Raw genomic sequence first — 12,656 nt, 5'->3', positions numbered from 1 at the left:
GGGTGGTGAGTGTCTGGAACAAGCTGCCAGAGGTAGTAGTAGAGGCGGGTACAATTTTGTCTTTTAAAAAGCGTTCAGATAGTTACATGGGTAAGATGGATATAGAGGAATATGGGCTAAATGTGGGCAATTGGGACTAGCTTAGTGGTTAAAAAAAGAGCCGGCATGGACAAGTTGGGCCGAGGGGTCTGTTTCTATACTGTAAACCTCTATGACTCTCTGATTCAATCTCTTGCCAAATGAATCAGCACACTTCTCTTTACCTATTCCTTCATTTCCCTGGGCTGACCTGTGTTTTCTCATTCATCGATGTCATTCCTAATTCTGTTAATCAAAGTGAACTACCCTGGGGATCACGGTGTGTTCCTTAACTGCAACTGAATGAACATTGTCACCAGCTCAATATCTACCTTGTAAACATGATGTTTCCTCTTGCAGCGTTGCAGAGTGATGCCATAGCAGAGCCATGTCATGCGAAGCGATTACGGGGCACTCCAGAGCGAATTGAGCTGGAGAACATTCGCGTTTCACTGGAACGGGAGGAGGATCTGCAGGAGGTGCCAGAGGAGACACTTGCCGAGCATAACCTCAGCAGCGTTTTTCAGCAAACCAGCCAGGAATTGGGAAGCAGGTCAGTGTCGGGGGGGAGGATCAGTACTGGGGGGGGGGGGGGGGGTGCAGGTGGGGTGAAGATCAGTGTCCGGGGGGAAGGTCAGTGTCAAGGAGGGAAGATCAGTGTTGGGGGAGAGGGTCAGTGTCGGGGGGAAGGTCAGGTCGGGGGAGAGAGGGTCAGTTTTTGGGGTCGGACAAAGAGAGGACATGTCCCCTTTTCATCGTGCTCTGCCACTTTTCTTTCGGCCCAGGTCCAACCCTTGTTGCCCCCTGTGATGCCTTGTCCTTATCTTGAGGCTTGTTGTCTTCTTGCTTCCTGGGCCTTTTCCTCTTTTTTTATATATTATTACTCCTGTTAGTTTTTTCTTGTGCGGGGTGGTGAATGGGCGGTATCCTCGTGTGGGGGAGAAAAACAAATGGGAAGTTTTAAAGGTTGGGGGAAAGAGGAAAATAGGGTGATGATTTGGTTCTGCCGTATTTTAGGTGGTTGCGGGAGGTGGTTGTTGAGGTGGTGTGTGTAAAGGGGAAGGGGCTGCTGGGTAGGGGGTTTATGTGTTTCTGGGCGTTGGGATGGATGTCAAGGCGATGTGTGTGTTGGAGAGTTTTTTGGGGGGTTTCCTGGATGGGGAGGTTTTGTCTGTTGCTCAGTCAGACTCCGGTTTTTTCGGGTGGGGGTGGGGGGCTCAGTCAGACTCCAGTTTTTTCGGGTGGGGGTGGGGGGGGGGGTGGTACGGTGTTAGTAGGTGGGCTACTGTGGGGAGGTCAGGCGGTAGAGGGAAAGTTCTGGGGGTTTTCTGATAGGGATGTTGATGGGTAGGTTGTGGGTTGATGGGTAGTTTGTTGTCTTCCCCTGTCTTACACTTTTGCCTCCCGTGTGTGTCTGTTAGGGTGGGTGGGGTGGGGGAGCTCCCGGAGCTGATGGGATGGGGAGACTTTTTATTCGTGGGTGTTTTATGTTGTGGTGGACAGGATGGTGTTGGGTGGATTCGGGTAGTATGTATCGGATTGGTATGGGGGCACTCGTTGGCAGCGTGAGGGGGTGTAGGGACATCCTCGTTTATCCGGATGGTTTTTGGCTTTGGCATGAGGCAAGAACTTTTGTTGGCAGTTCAAAAATGACTTATTTGACTATTTATTTATTTATTGATTAGTGTTCCAAGTTGGCTTACATTAATAATGTAATCAAGTTACTGTGGAAGGGTACACTGAGGGAGACTTTATCATGGCCAATCCACCTAACCTACACATGTTTGGAGCGTGGGTGGAAACCGGAGCACCTGGAGGAAACCCATGCAGACATGGGGAGAACATGCAGACTCCGCACAGATAGTGGTTCAAGTCGGAGATCCAGCTTGGTCCCTGGCGCTGTGCAGCAGCAGTGTGAGCCACTGTGCCACCCTGCCAGCCCATAAATTAATGATTTCACATATATTATTTTGAAGTGATCCAGGGGGTTAGTTGTTGCCCTTCCAAGGAGTGATGATAAATTACCCTGTGTCCAGGCTTCTGTCCATTGCTCAAGGTGATTCAGGGAGTATAGACATTTGCATTCAGGGAGAGCCCTATTGTTAGTTGTGGTGACCTATCCTGTGTCCAGGTTTCTCCTATTGTTTCCGGTGAACGAATACTTAAAGATTTGTACTTTTCCTAGACCTGCCTGTGGATTGCACAGAGTCACCATGTGGCCAGTGTATCCTCCATTTTATATCTGGCTTGAAAAGTTACAGATTTAGGGGTTTACACTTCTCTGAGTGGATTATTTTGACCATTCCAATAGGTTCCCATAAGCTTCGGATTACCCCCATTGATTAAAGTGAACCTATATCGATCCGCGGACCGTGTCTAGGACATCGTCCAAGAGTCTTTATTTTGTGTGCATGTAGGAGATCCACTTACCCAGGGCCGCTGAAGTTCGAGACCAGGGCCGCTGAGGTTCATTTAGCTCCCATTCATCCCATGTCCGGGGCTGGCTGTGGATAGTGTCTGGCTATTCTTGCCTTTCCTCTCCAGTAGAGTCTCAACTGGAGTTTTATATTGCTTATTTAGTTTGCATCAGTGTCGGGGGGGGAGTTCAGTGTCAGGGCGAAGGTCAGTGTCGGGGGGAGACGGTCAGTGTCGGGGGGAGACGGTCAGTGTCGGGGGGAGACGGTCAGTGTCGGGAGGAGACGGTCAGTGTCGGGGGGAGATGGTCAGTGTCGGGGGGAGACGGTCAGTGTCGGGGGAGATGGTCAGTGTGGGGGGAGACGGTCAGTGTCGGGGGGAGACGGTCAGTGTCGGGGGGAGACGGTCAGTGTCGGGGGAGAGACGGTCAGTGTCGGGGGAGACGGTCAGTGTGGGGGGAGACGGTCAGTGTCGGGGGGAGACGGTCAGTGTCGGGGGGAGACGGTCAGTGTCGGGGGGAGACGGTCAGTGTCGGGGGGAGACGGTCAGTGTCGGGGGGAGACGGTCAGTGTCGGGGGGAGACGGTCAGTGTCGGGGGGAGACGGCCTCTGTCGGGGGGAGACGGCCTCTGTCGGGGGGAGACGGCCTCTGTCGGGGGGAGACGGCCTCTGTCGGGGGGAGACGGCCTCTGTCGGGGGGAGACGGTCACTGTCGGGGGGGAGACGGTCACTGTCGGGGGGGAGACGGTCACTGTCGGGGGGGGAGACGGTCACTGTCGGGGGGGAGACGGTCACTGTCGGGGGGAGACGGTCACTGTCGGGGGGAGACGGTCTCTGTCGGGGGGAGACGGTCTCTGTCGGGGGGAGACGGTCTCTGTCGGGGGGAGACGGTCTCTGTCGGGGGGAGACGGTCTCTGTCGGGGGGAGACGGTCTCTGTCGGGGGGAAACGGTCAGTGTCGGGGGGGGTAGAGTCAGTGTCGGGGGGGGGTCGGGTCAGTGTCGGGGGTAGGGTCAGTGTCACAGGGAAAGGTCAGTGTGTGGGGAGGTCAGTGTCTGGTTGTGTCTGGTTCCTTTCTGGTTGTGCCTCGTTCATGTCGAGTTTCTGTCTGCTTCCTGTCTGGTGGTGTCTATTTCATGTCTAGTTCCTGTCTGGATCCATTTTAGTTGTGTCTACTTCTTGTCTATTTCTGTCTGGTTCCGATGTGGTTGTGTCTACTTCCTGTCTGGTTGTGCCTGCTACCTGTCTAATTCAAGCCTGGTTGCGCCTAGTTCCTGTCCAGTTCCATTCTGATTGTATCTAGTTCCTGTCTAATTCTTCTTTGATTTTGTCTAGTTCCTGTCTGTTCTTGTCTGCTTCTGCTCTGCTTCCGGTCTGGTTCCAGCCTAGTTCCTGCCTGGTTCATATCCGGCTCCAGTCTTGTGTTTAGTTCCTGTTTGGTCCCTGTCTTGTTCCTGTCTGGTTGTGTCTAGTTCCTGTCTGGTTGTACCTCATCCTGTCTGGTTTTTAGCACTGTCTTGTTGAGTCAAGTTTGTGTCTCATCGTGTCTAATTCCTGTCTTTTCCTGTCTGGTTGAGTTTATCCTGTCTCAAACAGCAACATTATACTCATTATTAACACCTCACAGAAGTATTATAAATTAACATATGATACTGAGCCAAGGAGATATTAGGTTAGGTGCCTAACAGATTGGTCAAAGAAATAGATGTTGAATGGTATTTGAAGGGAGGAGGGAGAGGCATGAAAAACAGAGCTGTGTAAGGAGGGAATTCCAGAGCATTGGACCTAGGCATGGCCGGTCATGGTGGATTGTTTAAAATTGGTCCTGTCTGCTCACACTTTGTTCCTGTTTAGCTGTGTGTGGCTGTGCCCTTCCTGTCTTGTCTTGTCTACTTCCTGCAAGTCGGTAACAATCCCTGTAAACTGGGCTGATTTATCCACTGCCCAAATATGTTCTAACTCGGCACAACCGACAAAAGGATCTTTTTGGGTTTAGTTGCAGTAGCTCTGAGTATGAGATGGAGGATGAGAAAGATGTACTGGCTTCTTCGGATGGTGTCCCATGGATGGAAGCTGTGAGGATTCATCGGTTGCTGAAGGGTGACCAAGAAGGAGAAAGTGAGGCAGAGAATGAGAATGAGGAGCAATCAGGATCCAGCTACGGTGAGTGCTGTTGTTTGATTGGGAGACAGCTTTATCTTTGAGGTGAATCTCAGGTTGTAGCACTAAATAAACTAATGCACCCAAGGGTGGGTCAGGAGAATGCAGACAAACCCGTTAAATGGAAAAGAGCAGTGGGATTCATTGTCGCAGGTTTCTTTTGTGGAACAGTTAATGGAGATTGAGGAGATCTAGAGCTCAACAGCATCAACAGATCATCATAGTTAAAGGGGCTGAACAGATAGGGTTTAGGGATAAAGTGTTGAGGAGATGGGGTGCAGGGTTAGTGTGTTGAGGAGATGGGGTGCAGGGTTAGTGTGTTGGGGAGATGGGGTGCAGGGTTAGTGTGTCGGGGAGATGGGGTTCAGGGTTAGTGTTGGGGAGATGGGGTTCAGGTTAATGTATTGGGGAGATGGGGTTCAGGGTTAGTGTGTTGGGAGATGGGGTTCAGGGTTAATGTGTTGGGGAGATGGGGTGCAGGGTTAATGTGTTGGGGAGATGGGATTCAGGTTAATGTATTGGGGAGATGGGGTCAGGGTTAGTATGTGAGGAGATGGGGTTCATGGTAATTGTGTTGGGGAGATGGGGTTCAGGGTCAATGTGTTGCGGAGACTGGGTTCAGGGTTAGTGTTGGGGAGATGGGGTTAAGGGTTAATGTTTTGGGAGATGGGTTCAGGGTTAGTGTGTTGGGGAGATACGGTGCAGGGTTAGTGTGTTGGGAAGATGGGGATCAGGGTTTAGTGTTGGGGAGATGGGGCCCCGGGTTAATATGTTGGGAGATGGGGTGCAGGGTTAATGTGTTGGGGACTTGGGGTTCAGGGTTAGTGTTGGGGAGATGGGATCTAGGTTAATGTATTGGGGAGATGGGGTCAGGGTTAGTATGTGAGGAGATGGGGTTCATGGTAATTGTGTTGCGGAGACGGGGTTCAGGGTTAGTGTTGGGGAGATGGGGTTAAGGGTTAATGTTTTGGGAAATGTTTCAGGGTTAGCGTGTTGGGGAGATGGGGATCAGGGTTTAGTGTTGGGGAGATGGGGTTCAGGATTAGTGTGTTGGGGAGATGGGGCTCCGGGTTAATGTGTTGGGAGATGGGGTTCAGGGTTAATGTTGAGGAGATGGGGTTAAGGATTAATGTGTTGGGAGATGGCGTTCAGGGTTAATGTGTGGGGAGATGGGGATCAGTATTACTGTGTTGGGGAGATGGGGCTCCGGATTAATGTGTTGGGGAGATGAGGCTCCGGGTTAAAGTGTTGGGAGATGGGGTTCAGGATTAGTGTGTTTGGAGATGGGGTTCAGGGTTAATGTGTTGGGAGGTGGGGCTCAGGGCTAATGTGTAGGGGAGATGGGGTTCAGGGTTAATGTGTTTTGGGAGATGGGGGTCAGGGTTAATGTGTTTTGGGAGATGGGGCTCAGGATTAATGCATTGGGAGATGGGGAGCAGGGTTAATGTTTTGGGAGATGGGGTTCAGGGTTAATGTGTTTTGGGAGATGGGGTTCAGGGTTAATGCGTTGGGAGATAGGGCTCAGGATTAATGCATTGGGAGATGGGGAGCAGGGTTAATGTTTTGGGAGATGGGATTCAGGGTTAGTGTGTGGGGAGATGGCGTTTCGGGTTAATGCGTGGGGGAGATGAGGTTCAGTGTTAATGTATTGGGGAAATGGGGTGCAGGATTGATGTGTTGGAGATATGGGGTTCAGGGTTAGTGTGTTGTGAGATGGGCTTCGGGGTTAATGTGTTGTGAGATGGGGCTCAATGTTAATGTGTTAGTAGATGTTAATGTGTTAGTGTGTTGAGATGGGGTTCAGGGTTAGTGTGTTGGGGAGATGGGGTTCAGGGTTAGTGTGTTTGGGAGATGGGGTTCAGGGTTACTCTGCTGGGGAGATCGGGTTCCGGGTGCGTTTGTCGGGGAGATGGGGTTAAGGATTAAAGTTGGGGAGATAGGGTTCAGTGTTAACGTGTTGGGAGATGGTGTTCAGGGTTAATGTGTTGGGGAGATAGGGTTCAGGGTTAGTATGTTGAGGAGGTGGGGTTCGGGGTTAATGTATTGGGAGATGGGGTTGGGAGGTGTTGACCCGTTAGAGAGAATCTCCATTACAAGGGAGGAAGTGCTAGGTTTTTTTGGTAACATTAAAACTGACAAATCCCCATGGCCTGATGGTATCTATCCCAGGCTGCTCAGGGAGACAAGAGATGTAATTGCTGGGCCTCTGACGGAAATCTTTGTCTCTTCATTGGACACAGGTGAGGTCCCTGAGGGTTGGAGGATAGCGAATGTGGTACCGTTATTTAAGAAGGATAGCAGGGATAACCCGGGTAATTATAGGCCAGTGAGCTTGACGTCCATGGTGGTGAAGTTGTTGGAGAGGATTCTTAGAGACAGGATGTATGTGCATTTAGAATGGAACAATCTCATTCGTGACAGACAGCATGGTTTTGTAAGAGGGAGGTCGTGCCTTACAAATTTGGTGGAGTTTTTTGAGGAAGTGACAAAAACGGTTGATGAAAGAAGGGCCGTGGATGTCATCTATATGGATTTCAGTAAGGCATTTGACAAAGTCCCTCATGGCAGGTTGGTTAAGAAGGTTAAGGCTCATGGGATACAAGGAGAGGTGGCTAGATGGGTAGAAAACTGGCTTGGCCAGAGGCGACAGAGGGTAACAGTCGAAGGGTCTTTTTCCGGCTGGAGGTCTGTGACCAGTGGTGTTCCGCAGGGCTCTGTACTGGGACCTCTGCTATTTGTGATATATATAAATGATTTGGAAGACGGTGTAACTGGTGTTATCAGCAAGTTTGCGGATGACACGAAGATGGCTGGACTTGCGGATAGCAATGAACATTGTCGGACAATACAGCAGGATATAGATAGGCTGGAACATTGGGCGGAGAAATGGCAGATGGAATTTAATCCAGATAAATGCTAAGTGATGCATTTTGGAAGAACTAATGTAGGGGGGAGTTATACAATAAATGGCAGAGCCATCAAGAATTTAATCCAGAGAAATGCGAAGTGATGCATTTTGGAAGAACTAATGTAGGGGGGAGTTATACAATAAATGGCAGAGCCATCAAGAGTATAGAAACACAGAGGGACCTAGGTGTGCAAGTCCACAAATCCTTGAAGGTGGCAGCACAGGTGGAGAAGGTGGTGAAGAAGGCATATGGTATGCTTGCCTTTATAGGACGGGGTATAGAGTATAAAAGCTGGAGTCTGATGTTGCAGCTGTATAGAACGCTGGTTAGGCCACATTTGGAGTACTGCGTCCAGTTCTGGTCGCCGCACTACCAGAAGGACGTGGAGGCTTTAGAGAGAGTGCAGAGAAGGTTTACCAGGATGTTGCCTGGTATGGAGGGTCTTAGTTATGAGGAGAGATTGGGTAAACTGGGCTTGTTCTCCTTGGAAAGATGGAGAATGAGGGGAGACCTAATGGAGGTATACAAAATTATGAAGGGTATAGATCGGGTGAACAGTGGGAAGCTTTTTCCCAGGTCGGAGGTGACGATCACAAGGGGTCACAGGCTCAAGGTGAGAGGGGCGAGGTATAACTCAGATATCAGAGGGACGTTTTTTACACAGAGAGTGGTGGGGGCCTGGAATGCGCTGCCAAGTAGGGTGGTGGAGGCATCGTTTAAGACTTACCTGGATAGTCACATGAGCAGTCTGGGAATGGAGGGATACAAACGAATGGTCTAGTTCGACCAATGAGCGGCACAGGCTTGGAGGGCCGAAGGACCTGTTTCCTGTGCTGTACTGTTCTTTGTTCTTTGTTAATCATAGAATCATAGAAACCCTACAGTGCAGAAAGAGGCCATTTGGCCCATCGAGTCTCACTGACCACAATCCCACCCAGGCCCTACCCCCATATCCACCCGCTAATCCCTCTAACCTACGCATCCCAGGACACCAAGGGGCAATTTTAGCATGGCCAATCAACCTAACCCACACATCTTTGGACTGTGGGAGGAAACCAGAGCACCCGGAGGAAACCTACGCAGACACGAGGAGAATATGCAAACTCCACACAGACAGTGACCCAAGCCGGGAATCGAACCAGGTCCCTGGAGCTGTGAAGCAGCAGTGCTAACCACTGTGCTACCGTGCCACCCAACCACTGTGCTACCGTGCCGCCCTGTCAGTGTTAATATGTTGGGGAGATGGAGTTCAGGGTTAGTTTATTGGGGAGATGGCGTTCAGGATTAGTGCGTTGCGAGATGTGGTTCGGGGCTAATGTGTTGGGAGATCGGGTTCAGGGTTAATGTGTTTGGGAGATGGTGTTCAGAGTTACTGTGCTGGGGAGATGGGGTTCAGGGTTAGTTTGTTGGGGAGATGGGGTTCAGTGTTAATGTGTTGGGAGATGGGATTCAGGGTTAATGTGTTTTGGGAGATGGTGTTCAGGGTTAATGTGTTGGGAGATGGGGCTCAGGGTTAACGTATTCGGAGATGGGGCTCAGGGTTAATGTGTTGGGAGGTAGGTTTCAGGATTCATGGTTGGGAGATGGGCATCAGGTTTAATGTGTTGGCAGATGGGGTTCGGGGTTAATGAGTTTGGAGATGGGGTTCAGGTTAGTGTGTGGGGAGATGGCATTTTGGGTTAATGTGGGGGGGAGATAGAGTTCAGGGTTAGTGTTGGGGAGATGGGGTTCAGGTTAAAGTGTTGGGGAGATGGGATTCAGGGTTTGTGTTGGGGAGATGGGGTTCAGTGTTAATGTGTTGATGAGACGGGGTTCAGGATTAGTGTGATGGGGTTCAGGGTTCATGTGTTGGAAGATGGGGTTCTGTGTTTTTGTTTTGGGGAAATGGGGTTCAGTATGAATGTTGTGGGGAGATGGGGTTCAGGGTTAATGTGTTGGGTGGATGGGGTTCAGGGTTATTGTGTTTGGGAGATGGGATTCAGGGTTAATCTATGGGACGCTGGGGTTCAAGGTTAGTGCATTGGTGAGATGGGGTCCAGGGTTAGTGTGTTGGGAATTGGGGTTCAGTGTTAATATGTTGAGGACATGGGATACAGGGTTAATGTGTTGGGGAGATGGGGTTCAGGGTTAATGCGTTGGAGATGGGGTTCAGGTTTAATGTGTTGAGATGGGGTTCAGGGCTAGTGTGTTGAGGAGATGGGGTTCAGGGTTAGTGTGTTGTGGAGATGGGGTTCAGTGATAATGTTGGGGAGATGGGTTACAGAATTAGTGTGTTGCGAAATGTGGTTCAGGGTTAATGTATTGGGAAATGAGGTTCAGGGCTAATGTGTTTGGGAAATGAGGTTCAGGGCTAATGTGTTTGGGAGATGGGGTTCAGGGTTAATGTTTTGGGACATGGGGCTCAGGGTTAATGTATTGGGAGATGGGGAGCAGGGTTAATGTGTTGGGAAATGGGGTTCAGGGTTCATGTGTTGGGAGATGGGCATCAGGGTTAATGTGTCGGGAGTTGAGGTTAAGGGTTAGTGTGTTGGGGAGATGGGGTTCGTGGCTAGTGTTTTGGGAGATTAGGTTCAGGGTTAGTGTTGGAGAGATGAGGTTCAGGGTTAATGTTTTGGGGGGATGGGGTTCAGTGTAAATGTGTTGGGAAGATGGGGTTCAGGATTAATGTGTTGGGAAGATGGGGTTCAGGATTAATGTGTTGGGAGATGGGTTCAGGGTTCATGTATTGGTGAGATGGGGAGCATGGTTCATGTGTTGGGAGATGGGGTTCAGGGTTCATGTGTTGGGAGATGGGGATCAGGGTTAATATGTTGGAAGTTGTTAATGAGTTTGTTAATGAGATGTTAATCAGCGTTAATGAGTTTGGAGATGGGATTCAGGGTTAGTGTGTGGGGAAATGGCGTTCAGGGTTAATGTGTTGGGAGATGGTGTTCAGGGTAAAAGTGTTGGGGAGATGGGATGCAGGATTAATGTGTTGTGGACATGGGGTTCAGGCTTAGAGTTTTGGGAGATGGGATGCAGGATTAATGTGTTGGGGAGATGGGGTTAAGGATTAGTATTGGGGAGATGGGGTTCAGGGTGTGTTGAGGAGATGGGGTTCAGGGTTAATGTGTTCGGGATATGAGGTTTGCGGTTAGTGTTTTGGCAGATGGGGTGCAGGATTAATGTGTTGGGGAGATGGGGTTAAGGGTTAGTGTTGGGAGACGGATTTCAGTGTTGATGTGTTGGGGAGATGGGGTTGAGGCTTAATATAGAAACCCTACAGTACAGAAAGAGGCCATTTGGCCCATCGAGTCTGCACCAACCACAATCCCACCCAGGCCCTATCCCCATATCCCTACATATTTACCCACTAATCCCTCTAACCTACGCATCTCAGGACACCAAGGGGCAATTTTTAGCATGGCCAATCAACCTAACCCGCACATCTTTGGACTGTGGGAGGAAACCGGAGCACCCGGAGGAAACCCACGCACACACGAGGAGAATGTGCAAACTCCACACAGACAGTGACCAAAGCCGGGAATCGAACCCAGGTCCCTGGAGCTGTGAAGCAGCAGTGCTAATCACTGTGCTACCGTGCCGTGCCGCCCATATGTTGGTGAGTTGGGGTTCAGGGTTAATGTGTTGGGGAGATGGGGTTCAGGGTTATTGTGTTGGGCAGATGGGATTTAGGATTAATGTGTGGGGATTGGAGGATAGCTAATGTGGTCCTGTTATTTAAGAAGGGTAGAAACCATAGAAACCCTACAGTGCAGAAGGAGGCCATTCGGCCCATCGAGTCTGCACCGACCACAATCCCACCCAGGCCCTACCCCCACATATTTTACCCGCTAATCCCTCTAACCGACGCATCCCAGGACTCTAAGGGGCAATTTTTTTTTTTTAAACCTGGCCAATCAACCTAACCCGCACATCTTTGGACTGTGGGAGGAAACCGGAGCACCCGGAGGAAACCCACGCAGACACGAGGAGAATGTGCAAACTACACACAGACAGTGACCTGAGCCGGGAATCGACCCCGGGACCCTGGAGCTGTGAAGCAGCAGTGCTAACCACTGTGCTACCGGGCTCACCGGTCTATAATTACCAGGGTTGTCCCTACTCCCCTTCTTGAACAAGGGGACAACATTTGCTATCCTCTAGTCTTCTGGCACTGTTCCTGTAGACAATGACGACACAAAGATCAAAGCCAAAGGCTCTGCAATCTCCTCTCTAGCCTCCCAGAGGCTAGGGGTGATGGGGTTCAGGGTTAATATGTTGAGGAGATGGTGTTCAGGGTGAATGTGTTGGGGAGATGGGATTCAGTGTTAATGTGTTTGGAGGTGGGGTTCAGGCTTACTGTGTTGGGCGATTGGTTTCCGTGTTGATGTGTTTTGGGAGATGGGGTTCAGGGTTAATGTTGGGGAGATGGGGTTCAGGGTTAATGTGTTGGGGAGATGGGATTCGGGGTTAATGTGTTGGGAGATGGGGTTCAGGGTTAGTGTGTTGGGGAGATGGGGCTCAGGATTAGTGTGTTGGGGAGATGGATTTCAGGTTTCATGTGTTGAGAGATGGGATTTAGTGTTGATGTGTTGTGGAAATGAGGTTCAGTGTGAATGTGTTAGAACATAGAACATTACAGCGCAGTACAGGCCCTTCGGCCCTCGATGTTGCGCCGACCAGTGGAACCAATCTAAAGCCCCTCTAATCTACACTATTCCAATATCATCCATATGTTTATCCAACAACCATTTGAATGCTCTTAATGTTGACGAGTCCACTACTGCTGCAGGCAGGGCATTCCACGCCCTTACTACTCTCTGAGTAAAGAACCTACCTCTAACATCTGTCCTATATCTCTCACCCCTCAATTTAAAGCTATGTCCCCTCGTGCTAGCCATCACCATCCGAGGAAAAAGGCTCTCACTATCCACCATATCTAATCCTCTGATCATCTTGTATGCTTCTATTAAGTCACCTCTTAACCTTCTTCTCTCGAACGAAAACAACCTCAAGCCCCTCAGCCTTTCCTCATACGATTTTCCCACTATACCAGGCAACATCCTGGTAAATCTCCTCTGCACCCTTTCCAACACTTCCACATCTTTCCTATA

The 12,656-nt window shown here is 50.1% G+C and overlaps 1 protein-coding gene across 1 annotated transcript in view; it reads left to right on the top strand.

The window, feature by feature from the left end:
- Nucleotides 1–438: 438 nt before the first annotated feature.
- LOC144486703 (F-actin-monooxygenase MICAL3-like) overlaps nucleotides 439–12,656 on the top strand; it is a gene marked incomplete at its 5' end in the record, with an annotated part of 256,125 nt that continues 243,907 nt past the window's right edge. The window contains 2 exons of the mRNA XM_078204702.1: nucleotides 439–631; nucleotides 4,488–4,654. Coding sequence (XP_078060828.1) covers nucleotides 439–631; nucleotides 4,488–4,654 — 360 coding nt within the window. The remainder of the gene's footprint in view (nucleotides 632–4,487; nucleotides 4,655–12,656) is intronic.

Source organism: Mustelus asterias, unplaced genomic scaffold (genome assembly GCF_964213995.1).
Source record: "Mustelus asterias unplaced genomic scaffold, sMusAst1.hap1.1 HAP1_SCAFFOLD_431, whole genome shotgun sequence".
In the NCBI taxonomy this organism is placed as follows: domain Eukaryota; kingdom Metazoa; phylum Chordata; class Chondrichthyes; order Carcharhiniformes; family Triakidae; genus Mustelus; species Mustelus asterias.
Note: the sequence above shows the minus strand (reverse complement) of the source record. Positions and strands in the feature narration are given on the sequence as shown.